Below are 14290 nucleotides of genomic sequence, written 5' to 3'. Positions count from 1 at the left end.
GAGTGGCATCGAGGGTAGCACAGGGAGATTACGTGCCGCTCTGTGAAATGGGCGCCAACACTCAAGCCCGAAGCATACCTCAAAGAAACAAGTTAAAAGTACACTGGGAGGGGGGGAGGGAGAAATGCGAGACACGGCCTGGCGGCCGTGAAAGTGAGTGCAATGTGCAGGCGGGGGGGGGGCGGAGCCTTTGAAGTGTGTGAGGCACAGAGAGGCAGGCGGATGGAAGTGCGTGCACGGACACATGCACTCGTCGAAATCAGCCGCCTGGTTTAGCTTTCCTGATCCAACCCTATAATTCTCCCCTATCCATTCCTTGCAGAATGGGATAGGCGAGACCTAAAAAGTGGGGATAAAAGGACGAGCCTTGCACTGGCAACAATCCTATTTCTCAGGGAGGCAACAAAATGTGACTATGACTATGACACCGTTTCAGTCCAGTCAGTCCCATGTAGTCCACGGGGTTCCTCAGGGGTCTGGGATAAGCCTCATCCTTTTTAATATCTACCTGCGTCCTCTACTCACTTTAATTAAGTCTTACAGAGTCGACCTTGGTTAACAACGCGGACGACACCCAATTGGTGTTCTCCCTGAAAGGGAAACAGGTGGTGACAATGGACAAGTTTCAGGAGTGTATGCTCCAGACAGTAGGCTGTCTCAGGCAAAACTAAGCAATTTAATTTACTGGTGGAAAAACAGAGGTGATATTCTGCCCGCCCACCAGCTTGCATCAACACCCAATGCCTGAGTTTAAGCTCACCCCAGAGGATGATCCCCTGGTTCCTGCTAAAACGGTGCACAACTTGGGGGTACTAGTGGATGGTAGTCTCCAAATGGAGTCTCAGGCAAATAAAATTGCTAACGTTTGCTTCTCTTTGCTGCGGATGTTACGACAGATCCTCCCGCTTCTACCGAAAGATACTCGCTCGCTTGGAGCACCGCAGTGCATCTTACAGAGACTGCAGAGTGTCCAGTCCATGGCAGCAAAGCTGGCGTTGAATAGACAACGCAGGGCCTCTACGACTGGAGCCTTGAGGGACCTAAACTGGCTGTCTGTTAAAGAGAGAATCTGTTTCAAATCTCTTTGTATTGTGTACAGAGCGGCGCATGACTTGGGTCCCATCCCACTACAGGAAAGATTTACCTGGCATAATCCGAAAAGGCAGCTCCGCTCCTCTAATGCAAACTGAATAAAGACTACCAGATTTAAGAAAACCAGGATGGGGACAGAGCCTTGGGCGTGGCAGCCGCACATCTGTGGAATGACCTGCCAGAGATAATCAGACAGGCCAATTCGTGGACCTGTTTCAGAAAGATTCTGAAAACTTGGTTATTTCCAAGGGTGGAAAACTAGACTTTCTACTGACAGCTTAGGTGTGTCCATGTGCGGACTACTCTGAAGTCTAAGCGCCAGGATACCCGCAGGGTGACAGTTTGTATGCTATATAAATGTACTATATACAATACAATACCTGCTTAGCTTTTGAAATAGAAGTCTTGCAAATCCTGAATGTAGTCTTTCTGGAGGTCATCCTTATAATATATTCACTCCGAGCTGAAGAGTCCACCTCTCGTATACAGTGCCTTCACCAGTGGTCTGCTCTTGCGACTCAGGCAAAAAGACAGGTTGTCCTGCTTGCCTTCACTTTAGTCTTACATTCAACTCAATACCTTGGACTGTAATGTGCACAATAGTATCAACCTCATGGCCTTTATTTCAGAGACCGAAGGGATCCAGAGGACACTCAATTTTGTGCTAACTGAATAGGATTCCAACAAATCAATGTGTTACACCAGACAAAAATATGGAGTTTACTATACAATCTCTAAATGGTCAATTGCGCGTTCGCATTACTTAGTCTCTAAACTTTTGCAACTCTCATCAATTCCACTAACCAATTTCTCACTATAGAGATGAGCCCTCTAATTTGCCTTTCATTGTGGATAGTTTTTTCCTTGGTGCTCATTCAATGGCATGCAGGTTTTAGTAGTGAAGTAGGAGGGATTCCCCAAGAGTAAGATAAGCCAAGTCTGGGTCTACTGGTTCATTTGCTCCTTTACCATGATTCTTTGGTGCAATGTATTTTCTGTGGGTGGTGTTATGATGAAGGGTTTTCAAGTCAGAATAAAACACTGGTGGGCTTCTATTATCTAATCTCTTCAGGGGCGTATAATGCGTAAGGCTGGTCACTTAATATTCATTCAGAACTGTAATTGTACATCAATGAAGGCTTTGTGTGATAATCTCGGCCCACACAAAAGTGTCAGGTACTCAGACTTCCTCCACTACCACACCCAGCTACACGTTGGAGACCTAAAACTCACTACACAGGTATGCCGCAAGGACAACAGAATCCATTAAAAGGGAACTCACTCCTTCAACACCCGTGAGATAGGTTCTTCTTGGACATTTTGATCTCTGGGCCAGAAGACAGAGAGGTCAATGCTGTCATGAGCCCTCTACTTTTGCACCACCATGCACTCTGTAATTGGTCACAAGGGAGCTATCCACACATTGATCCTTACAGCTTTGCAGCCCAAGCCTACTATGGCCCCCGTTTAACAAGGAAAGATAGAAAGATTACAAGACACTAACATCCCTAACGGTCCCAGGACATAGTCGTTCCCTCATTTTCCCAGGGATTCTGGTACAGTGAACATCTTCTGCCAAGATGGGTAAAGCTAGTCCTAATGTTTAAAAAGTTAATTGCAAAGAATGAAAAGATCAGGCCCCAAATCTTCTGAAATTGACATTTTGACCTCTTCAGTTACTAATCTAATAACCACACAAATCGATTTAGTGAGTGAAAAGTACCCTGCTGCTAGCAACACAGAGGCAAGACTCAACTGTCTGCCTCTTTGCTCACAATATCCCTGGCTCAAAGAATTACTGTCAACTCCAATCAGGACATTTATTCTAGTAGCCAGCGCTACAGACATCAGTATCAAATTGCAGCAACACAAGAGTTAGCACTCCTTGTTCTCAGTTGTCTCTCCAGGACCCATGAGGCTTGTAGGTTGACCAGAGTGAGAAAACTGGCTTTGAATCCCTGTGCATGTTTGACAAACTCACTCCATATCTTAAAACACATTACACACAGTTCTTCCCACAAGTATGCTCCAATCCACCACTAATACCAGAGCACAGTTTTAATATCAGACATCAAATCAGAGGTAATTACTATTTGTAGCAGTGAAGATAGATTTTACTTAAGCCTGCAACACAACTCTCCACCTTATCAAAGATGTCACAAACATATAAATAATTCTTAAGTGTGTGTTTCATACAAAACAAATACATACCTTATTGTTTTTGGTTTGATAGGTGATGTTGAGCTGCAAGCCTGAAGAAATCAGTAAGCAAGTTCCATTCGCATCAGAGACATTATATGTGCCAACTACTGGAGCAGGCGGTGGTGTTGGGGCCGTGGGCTTGGCTGTTGAATTGGTAATTGGCATCTGGGTGGTGCTGGGAGTTTTATCTTTACTACATACAGTTTCTAGAAATATTAAGGATAGGTTATGAGACACTGCAGGATAAAAGCCTTCTGTGAAAACTAAATGGCGGGTTGGTGTTATGACTCAAACAAGAATTATTTTGAGAATATCTACTCTATTTTATCCAGCCCCTGAATCAAAAAGGCAATACATTTCATAGCACAACATCATATAATACACCAATGTAAAGCTACTGATAAGTAAACAAACAATAAATATTATAACTTATTCATCTTAAAGACAGACTGGTGAACTACTCCAATTACCGTCCAAAAACGGAAACATCCCAGAGAAGAGATTAACCTGTAACTATAGGTCTACTTCGTGGATAGATTATATCAATAAAACACAATGTCTGCCTAAATTAAGTCCAGCAAAAAAAAATACACATTCCCATCTAACACCTGTATTTCATTAGCTCTTAAATTTAAATAAAAGTTCAATAAGCCATTAACTGGATTAATTCATTCCCTCAAAGAAGTAAACTGAGTCAGAAAGGCAGCAGCCTCTTTAAAGACAAATTGGACATCCATCTTAATACTATGACAAATCAGTGTAGCAACAATCAATTTCTTTTAACCGGCAAGGTGTCAAAAATGCACTACCATTTTATCATCAAAACAGCCAATTCTCTTGGTTGTGGAGGAGGGTGTTTTTATGGCTCTTAACGAGGATACTCAATGTAGAAGAATTAATTACTTACTGGTTGAGGATGATCCTCAACAATGACAGCTTATACATTCACATGCTATTCGAACATTCTCCCTCGTCAAGCTGGCAATTTTGGTGTTAATAAAGAAAGGAAAAAAAACACAAAACATGTTTTCTTCAAGCTACAGGTCTACAAAGAAGTTATTTTCTAAAGTTGTATGAGCTCACTTTTATTCGTACCCGCATGTTTTGCAGAGATCCTTCCCATTAGCATCTCCTTTGTTCAGATTCTGAGAGCTGCAGAGACTTCCTGGACTCCGCAATCCTGCTTGTACAAAGCAGTAATGGACAATCTGCTGGTGTCCATGTACACAATGGTCAACAGGCCATGAAAGCCTTTGAGGTGGCCCTCCCTCAAATCCAAGAGCCTGAAGGACCCGTACTGCAATGATGGCGACACAATGCCTTTCTTTCAACAAACTAGCTGAGCATCTTTTCAAAGACAGAATAGACTAAATTCTCTTCCACAGATGCTGGTGACTTAAAGGATTGTGGCCAAACCACTAGTGGATGGAGATTAAACTAAAATCCATTGCCATGAACTTTGGGTATTATTTGCATTAGGAGCGCACATCTGGGCAAAAAAAATATAGGTAGCTTCAGAAAGTCTGAATCGTCATCATTTTGTAAAGTCATTTTGCATGACAGAAACAGGAGAGGCATCTTGTATTGGCTCAAAAACTGACATGAGGCCCACCAAGAGTTTCCCACCTAATTAGTCTTCTGGGCTAAATCTGCAAGAAGCTGCAAATCATAGGTTGAAATATGTGGATTTTGGCCAGGTCTCTTTAAGTATGAGACATAGCCACCAGACGGAGGACAACCTCGGTCAACACAACTACCTAGAATAAGTACCACCAGATGACAAAGTGCATGTCTATGATGTTGTATTGGCCCTTGTGCTTCAACTCCACTATTAAGTACTTGAAGTGGTAACCAGGGTGTTCTTTGTACGACTGTAGCAGGTCTAACAAGCTCTCATTAAGAAGCACCCAAATGTCCAATATCAAGGACTTGTGGTAAGTACTCCTTTCTCTTCTGCCCTGCCAAGAAGAGAAACTAGTGTTACTTAGTCCTTAGAGATTTGCTTCTGGGCAGACTCTGGGATCTTGCATTTCCCTCACCGATGTCAGACAACCTGAAAACGTATGTTACCTTCTGGGATTACTGGTGCCGACAGCTATAAGGCAGAGCAGGGGGACTGCTGAAACTGGTGGCGAAGACCTATGTGGTTGCATGAACCTTCACCCTGGTACTAAAAGAGAGGCAGGTGCTCCAATGAAAAGGCTTAGTACATTTAGACAGATTGGCTTTGATGTAACGAAGGGCCCCAACCTCCTTGCCCACTGTAGGCCCATAGTCAGGAACGTGTGTGGGGAAACGCATGTCTGCCTAGTCTCTGGATACCTTCACTGCATGCATAAAGGCCAAAACTGCTTTTAAAAAGTACCTTTCTTGCTTTTTCTCATTGTCATCCATTAGGAATAGATACAATTTGGTCTTTTGACCTCAACACTTCGCTGTGATATCTAATGAGCATTACTGTTGTACTGACTGCCCCTATGACAGGGGCCAACATCTCATATTATCTTCATGCAAATTCCTTCTACTCATCCACTTTGTCCAATGGCATGGGGAGAACTGAAACAGGGTTCAGGAATGCTGGTGTGGCCGCTACCACCACAGAATATGGTTTAAATATGGGCAGGTTTGTTTACCACCCACTCTCCTCACAGCAGCATTCAGGAGTTGGCATTAACCGTTCAAGCTTCTAGCCGTATTCGCCCTAGCTAATCATTCTGTCAAAGGGATCTATCTCCAAACCAGAAAGTCTTTTTTCCTGGAGGTTGTTGGGTAAAGGGTTTTAGATCGGAGGCAACTATATTAACAAAATCTAGTCAACCAAACCAAGCAGAAGTTAAAAACAATCTGGGTTGGCCCTGCAGAAACAGCCTATTTCCAAACTCATATTATTGTTTTACATTGTGCTATATTGTTGTGCTCTTTACTCGCCCTTCATCTCTCTCCTACTCACTTTCCCACACACTGGTTCCTTCAAGAGGATACCCAACTTGAAGGAAAACTCACCTAAAACAATTTATTTGCAGCCTGTAGTGCTATGCATGCATATGCTGTGCACACTCCTGCTGTCTAGTGTTAGGCTCATATCTGAAAGTTGCTTTTGACTGAAATAATTCTTTTAATTGATAACTTCCCTGAAAAACACAAAACGCAACCAGACAGATGCCATCATACATTGCATTTTTCCCCTAAAGGCAAGTGAGGTGATGGCAAACCAGGTCTGAACAGCGGAAAGAATATACGTTAAAAAGTTAGAATAATATTAACACAAGTAGCATTAGTAGGCTTGTGAGCTCGCACCAGGGTAAGTGGGTAAGCTGAAATGTAACCTACGGCTCTACATGCAACAAACCCAATGTTACAGAGAAGTAACATTTTCTGTTTACAGAATGTACTGCTCTATATAGATCAGTTCATAGCCTGCAATCCGGGGAACCAAATGATCAATGAAGCCTACACAGTGTCAGAAACTGCCTAGAAAATTAAAAATTAACGATTAATTAAGTAAACATTTATTAAGAAAAATGTAAAATTGAAAAATTTTAAACATTCTGTAAAAGTTAAGGAATATGAAATTAGATGCTAAAAATTAAGCTTGTAACCTTAGATTTTGTCATGGCAACAGTGCAAGCACATCAAATAGAATATAGTATGGATGATTGACCTCAATTTTATTCAGAAAAGCTACATCGTTCCCATTTAAATTTAGTTTTTAAATTGGTTTGAGAATTAAAGGATTTTTTTTATGAACTGTGTGTTTGATGAATGCTTGTTTCTGTATTTCTGTATTTTTGAGTATTGTTTTGCAGTTCAAATAGCCAAACATGCTTAGAACAGGTTGCCCGGCTTCCAGTAATGACTCAGTAGGGATCCCAGCATTTCAATGATTAAGAAACAGTTCCACATAAACCAAAAGGTTAACTTCTTCCATGCGGAAGGCCCCCGGCCGTCACGACGCCAGTATCTGTGGTAAGACCCTTGACTGGGTATTTCTATATCTAACAGGCAGAACTCAGCGAGTCAGACTCCCACCCTACCTCTCGGAACAAACTCAGACCAGATGTGGAGTGCCCCAGTGACCCTCCCTCAGCCACACACTCCAACTACACGGCTCCCCTCATAACCACGGTCAGAAACCATGGACTGAACATAGTGTCCTATGCAGACGACACCCAGCTCATTCTCTCCCTCACCAATGAACCCATCAGCAGCAGAACTTCCAAGAAAGGATGAAAGCAGTCGCCACCTGGATGAAAGAACTTCCTGAAACAACTCTGAGAAAACAGAATTCCTCATCCTTGGCTCACTCCCTCTGCATGGAACACCTGGTCGACCTCGGGCGCCCACCCCCCCACCCACACACCCCCAGACGGACCACGCACAAAACCTCCGCATCATACTGGACTCATCGCTCACAATGGAACACCAGATCAACCACGTATTTTCAGCCTGCTTTAACACAGTCTGCATACTCCGAGAAATATTCAGATGGATCCCCTACGAAGCCAGAAAAATGGTCATGCACATGCTCATCAGTAGCAGACTGGACTATAGCAACACCCACTACCACGGAATCAACAAGAACCTACTCTGCAAACTCCAGATCGTCCAGAACGCCGTAGCCAGACGGACCTAGACATCCCCGTAACAACCACATCACCCAACACCTCCGCAATCACCATTGGCTCCCCATCGAAAGAACATCCTTCAAGCTCCTCACTCACGCATAAAAGGCCTCCACAGCATCGGACCAGCCTACCTAAACAGCTACCTCTCCTTCTACGCACTCAAGAGATACCTTTGATCAGCTGACCTCTCTCTGGCCACCGTCCCATGCATCTATAAGACAACAGGAGGAAAGTCCACCTACCTCGTAGCCAAGGCCTGGAATGACCATCTCCGACAAGTCCTTACACTGCTTCAGTTCAGGAAGGACCTCATGACTTAGCTCTTCGAATGACCCCAGCACTCAGAAGCCGCCCCCAGCGCCCGGTGTGAGTGAGGGTTTGGGTGACTGCCTGTGTGGATGAGTGAGTCAGTGGCTGTGTGGATGAGTGCATGTGTAAGGGGCAGTGTGATTCTATATGAGGACCAGAGGCTTCCAATTATGCAGTCTCAATTTCTTTACTGAACTCACAGCAGCCAAAGAAAGTAAAACTACCCAAGTAAAAAACATCAATACCCATGAGGCTTTGAACCATGCCTCCGTTATCAGACAATGACTGCATCACAAAGTATACAAAATAGAGAGGCACCATACTGGCTTCCTCTTTCTTTGCTGCTCCGCAGCCCAGATGAACAAGCTACTTACCTTCGGTAACGCTTTTTCTGGTAGATCCAATATCTGCCTGTGGATTCCTCACCTTGTGAATATCCCCCTGCGTCAGCAACATTCGGAAATTCTTTTTGTAGCTTCGCGCCGAATTGGACCCGGACGTCATTGAGGCACGGCATCGCTCGAGACTCCGCTGACGTCACCGACGCCTATAATAGGCCCACGCCGGCGTGATGACATCAGTTCCGCCCTTTTTTCCATGCCTTCGAGGCACACGGACGGACCAATGACAGACATATACACAGTATACGCAGTACCAATATCAAGGTAACACACAGTGTGAAGTAAATGCAATAAAACATTTGACAATTAAAAAAATACATAATAGAAACACTGGCATAGAAGAGTGGACAACGGGGAGGCGGGTGGGTCAGTGAGGAACCCACAGGCAGATATTGTATCTACCAGAAAAAGCGTTTAAGGTAATTAACTTGTTCTTCTGATAGATACATCTGCCGTGTGGATTCCTCACCTTGTGAATAGAGTCCCACAGCAGTCCTCACTCCCGGAGGAGGGTGTCCACTCTTCTAAACCAGGAAATCCTGAAGGACAGAGCGCGCAAAGTGGTCGTCCCTCCTCACCTCGGAATCCAAGCAGTAATGCTTCGCGAAAGTGTGGACGGAAGACCAAGTTGCCCCCCTACAAATATCCTCTACAGGAACACCTCTAGCCAATGCAGAGGTTGACGACTTAGCTCTTGTAGAATGCAAATGCTACTTACCAGTATGCATCTGTTCTTGGCATGTAGGGCTGCTGACATTCATATCTGTGCATAGATCGCCGCCTAGTGTTGGGTCCGGATGATTGCACATTGTTGTCCTGGAAGATTCTTCGAAGTATCACGAGATAGGTGGCTCCTCCCCTGGACTACAGTGCGCATGGGCATCGCCTCCATCCCCAGATTGTTTTTAGCCATTGGCAGAGATGGAGTGAAGTATGTGAGTGATGGCCATGCTATGAGCATATACATATATACATATGAATGAAATACTGCAGCTGCTACAGGCGCCGGGGAGGAGGGTGGGCGATATGAATGTCAGCAGCCCTACATGCCAAGAACAGATGCATACTGGTAAGTAGCATTTGCAGTTCGAGGCATGTGGGCTGCTGAATTCATATCTGTGCATAGAATACATAGCAGTCCCTCCATTAGCGGCGGCCGCCCGTGCCAGCTGCAGCAGTCTGAAAAAGTGTTTTGAGAACAGCCTGACCAACAGCTGCCTGCTGTTTGGAATGCACGTCTACACAGTAGTGTTTAGTGAAAGTATGTGTGGTAGACCATGTGGCTGCTCTACAGATATCTTCTAAGGGAATGTTACCTAGGAAAGCCATAGAGGCCCCCAACTTCCTGGTGGAGTGGGCCCTTGGTGGGATAGTGAGAGTGCGCTTAGCTTTAGCGTAACAGATCTGAATGCATTTCACTATCCACCTAGCGATCCCAGCTTTGGAGATAGCGTTTCCCTTGTGGTGTGTGGCAAAAGCAACAAAAAGCTGCTTGGTTTTGCGAAAATCTTTCGTCCTGTCTACATAGTACATCAAGGCTCTCTTAACATCAAGGGTGTGGAGCATCCGCTCCGCCAGCGTCTCTGGGTTTTGGAAAAACACAGGCAACTCAATTGTTTGGTTTATATGGAATTGAGACAACCTTGGGTAGGAATTTAGGGTTAGTACGAAGCACAACCCTGTTAGCATGCACCTGGAAGAAAGGTTCTTGGATGGTGAGCGCCTGCAGTTCGCTAACCCTCCGTAGCGATGTAATTGCTACTAAGAACGCAACCTTCCAAGTCAGAAACTGAAGCTCACAAGAGTGCAGTGGCTCGAAGGGAGGACCCATCAGCCTTGTAAGAACCACATTGAGGTTCCATTCTGGAGCTGGTGGGGTCCTTGGTGGAATGACTCTTTTGAGTCCTTCCAGAAAGGCCTTGATAGCAGGGACCTTAAAGAGTGACAGGTGTTGCCTATTCTGGAGGTATGCTGACATAGCAGACAGGTGAATGCGGATGGAAGAGTACGCCAGATTGCATTGATACAGGTGGAACAGGTAACAGATGATGTTTTGAATGGAAGCATCTAGCGGGTCAATATCGTGTTTAACACAGTGAATGACAAACCTCTTCCATTTAGCCGCATAACAAGCTCTCGTAGTGGGCTTCCTTGCCTCCCGAATGATGTCCATGCAATCGGGGGGAAGATTGAGGTAGCCAAACTCTAGGACTTCAGGAGCCAGATCGCCAGGTTGAGCTGTTGCGGATCTGGGTGCTGAATGTAGCCATGGCTCTGCGTCAGAAGGCTGGGAGTGAGATGAAGCCTTTGATGCGGTACCACGGAGAGTTCCAGAAACGTGGTGTACCATGGTTGGCGAGCCCACGTTGGAGCAACCAGGATGAGCGTCATCGAGTGCTGCCTGAGCTTGCGTGCCACCAGCGGTATCAGAGGTGCTGGGGGAAAAGCGTACGCAAATCTGCCTGACCAGTTCATCCACATCGCATTGCCCTGTGATTGCGGGTGTGGGAACCTGGCGGCGAAGCTTTGGCATTTTGCGTTCTCCTTTGTGGCGAACAGGTCTATCTCTGGATGACCCCACTTTTGGAAGTATGGTTGGAGTACTGATGGATGTATCTCCCACTCGTGCATTTGATGGCTGTGCCTGCTGAGCAGATCCGCCATCTGATTGTCCTTGCCCGGGAGATGCTCTGCCATGAGGAAGATGTTCCTCTGAATGGCCCACTTCCACATGCTCTGAGCCAGATGAGACAGCTGCGGAGAGTGTGTGCCTCCCTGCTTCTGAATGTAGTACATGGCCGTCATGTTGTCCGTTCGGATCAACAAGACTTTGTTGCACAGATGTACTTTGAACGCCTTCAAGGCCATGAAGATTGCCATCAGTTCCAACACATTGATGTGCATCTTCCTTTGCTGTAGTGTCCAGAGTCCCTGCACCGTGTACTGGAGTACATGAGCTCCCCATCCCTGGAGAGAGGCGTCCGCTGTCAGGATAATCTGTGGCACAGGCTCTTGGAATGGTCGGCCTTTGCAAAGGTTTTGTGGATTCCACCAATGCAGAGAGTTGTATACCCGACAGCTCACCAACACTAGGTCTGTCAGTTGCCCATGAGCCTGAGTCCACTGACGTGCAAGGCACTCCTGAAGCGGACGCATATGTAGCCTCGCGTGCGGGACAATGGAGATGCAGGAGGCCATCATGCCTATCAACTGCATGAACACCTTCGCTGGAAGAGAGTGCTGAGGTCTGAACCGCTGGATCAGCGCCTGGATACTGGCGATTCTCACTGAATTTGGCTGCGCAGTGGCTGCCAGAGTGTTGATTGTCGCGCCCAGATACTGTCGCACGTGGGCGGGCTGGAGATGGGACTTTGGGTAGTTCAGAGAGAATCCCAGATCGTGCAGGAGATGAATGGTGCGTGACACATAGTCGACGCACTGTCGTTCGGTCTTTGCCTGAATGAGCCAGTCGTCCAGGTAGGGGTAGACGTGGACGTTCTGGCGACGGAGATGCGCCGCCACAGTCGCCAGGCACTTTGTAAATACCCTTGGCGCCGTGGTGACCCCGAACGGCAGAACCTGAACTGGTAATGCTGGTCTAGAATCGTGAATCTGAGATACTTCCTGTGGGAAGGATGCAGGGGGATATGAAAATAGGCATCTTTCAGATCCAGCGTAGCCAGGAAGTCCCCCTGCTGAAGCAGGGGAAGCACTTGCTGTAACGTGAGCATATGGAAGTGCTCCGAGAGGATGTACCAGTTTAGGGGCCTGAGGTCCAGGATGGGCCTGAGGGATCCGTCCTTTTTGGGGATCAGAAAATACAGGGAGTAAACCCCTGTTCCCCGCTCTTGCAATGGAACGAGCTCTATCGCCCCTTTTTGGAGCATGACTAGAACTTCTTGCTGCACCAAGGTCAAGTGCTCGCCGGACATAGGACGGCTCCTTGGGGGTATGTTTGGTGGAATGGAAGTAAGTTCCAGACAGTACCCGTACTGGATAAGAGACTTGACCCACCTGTCCGTGGTGATGGATTTCCACGCTGGCAGGAACTGCTGGAGTCTCCCCCCGACCGGTGTTGTATGGTCGGGGGGCAGTGACAAGACGTCACTGCTTGTTGGCGGTGGTGGACCTGGAGCTGTTGTTTCCACGTCCCCTGCCCTTGACGTTATTGCCTCTGTAACCACCTCTACCCTTGTTGTTGTACGAGGTTTGGGTGTTACTCTTGTAATACTGTGTGGACTGCGATGCCTGACCCCTTGAGGTGCCTCTGGAAGTGGAGCGGCGAAAGGAACCACCCCGAAACTGCTGACTTTGTAGGGCCCCCATAGATTTGGCAGTTTCCGTATCTTTTTTCATTTTTTCCAGTGTCGCATCCACCTCAGGGCCAACCAGGTGGTCAGGATTAACTGTTTGATTCAGTATTGTAGTTTGGATGTCGGGTTTGAACCCTGAAATTCTAAGCCAGGCATGCCGTCTAAGCAACACACTGGTATTGATCGCCCTGGAGGCTGTTTCTGCCACATCCAGTGCACATTTTATGGATGCATTCGTAATGAGCTTTCCTTCCTGAATCAGCATTTCTCCTGCCTCTTTGTACTGGTCAGGCAAGTGTTGCAGTATTGATTCCAAGGTGTCATAATGGGCCCTATCATAGCGTGCAAGTAGGGCTTGTGTGTTAGATATTCTCCAGATATTAGCTGCCTGTGCAGCAATCCGTTTGCCTGAAGCCTCAAAGATCTTGGACTCTTTGTCAGGGGGAGGAGCGTCACCAGTAGTCTGCGAGTTCGCCCTCTTCCGAGCGTTGGAAACAACCAACGAGTCCAATGGCAAGTGTCCCTTGATATACGTTGGATCCGAGGGCGCTGCCTTATATTTCCTGTCAATGCGAGGGTTGACTACACGCGCCCGGGTGGGCTCCTTGAAGACCTCCGTTGCGTGTTTAAGCACCCCTTTAAGCATCGGCAGCGTTTTGACTGACTTTTCAGCTACCGAGAAAGTGTCAAATAAGAAGTCCACATCCACGGGGTCCGAGTGCAGCTCGACGTCGTGGTTAGCCGCAGCTCTCTCGATCAGAGCATTGAAGGCTGCCGAGTCCTCCGTCTGTGATGTTTTGGCCACAAAAAGTTGCGCGTCCTGGCCCGACTGCGGGTCCTCTGGGTCGCCTCCGGCCGACCAAGGTTCGTGCTCCTCCTCCGGATCAGAGTACGCCGGATAGTTGTACTCGGCGTCTTCCCCGTCCGCATCGCCTGCGGCGGAATGCGTTGGCGAGTGTCCCAGTGCTTGTGGAGACACAGGTTCCACCAGAGCCGAAGATTCCGCAGAGTCCCTTGTATTTTTGAGAGGGATCCGAAAATGTTCCAGCACCGGCTCCGTAGTGATTTTCCTCTTGAGGAGGGACAGTTTCCCGGTGTTGGCGTCGATGATTACCTCACGACGTTCCTCTTCAGCAAGCGGCTGGAGCCGAAGCTGCGACACCACCAAGGCAGCTTTCGGTGTCAATACCTCCTTCGAGGGTCCGCCCTGTTTCGGCTCGAAGGCCTTCGGCGCCGACTTGGGTGGCAGGGTAAAACGGATAGGTGTTTGCTCCTTCGCAGGCTTAGGCGTGAGCTTAGGCGCTGCAGTGTCCTGAGCGGGAACCACACTGTCCTTTCGTATCCGCTG

General features: G+C 47.0%; 1 protein-coding gene across 1 annotated transcript in view; it reads right to left on the bottom strand.

Annotated features, from left to right (window-relative positions):
- Positions 1-803: 803 nt before the first annotated feature.
- The window catches only part of LOC147697924 (lysosome-associated membrane glycoprotein 1-like), a 119669-nt gene continuing 106182 nt past the window's right edge, over positions 804-14290 (bottom strand). The window contains exon 5 of the mRNA XM_086934609.1: positions 804-3500. Within this exon, the coding sequence (XP_086790735.1) occupies positions 3283-3500 (218 nt within the window). The 3' untranslated portion in view covers positions 804-3282. The remainder of the gene's footprint in view (positions 3501-14290) is intronic.

Source organism: Lissotriton vulgaris, chromosome 8, assembly GCF_964263255.1.
Source record: "Lissotriton vulgaris chromosome 8, aLisVul1.2, whole genome shotgun sequence".
NCBI lineage: Eukaryota > Metazoa > Chordata > Amphibia > Caudata > Salamandridae > Lissotriton > Lissotriton vulgaris.
Note: the sequence above shows the minus strand (reverse complement) of the source record. Positions and strands in the feature narration are given on the sequence as shown.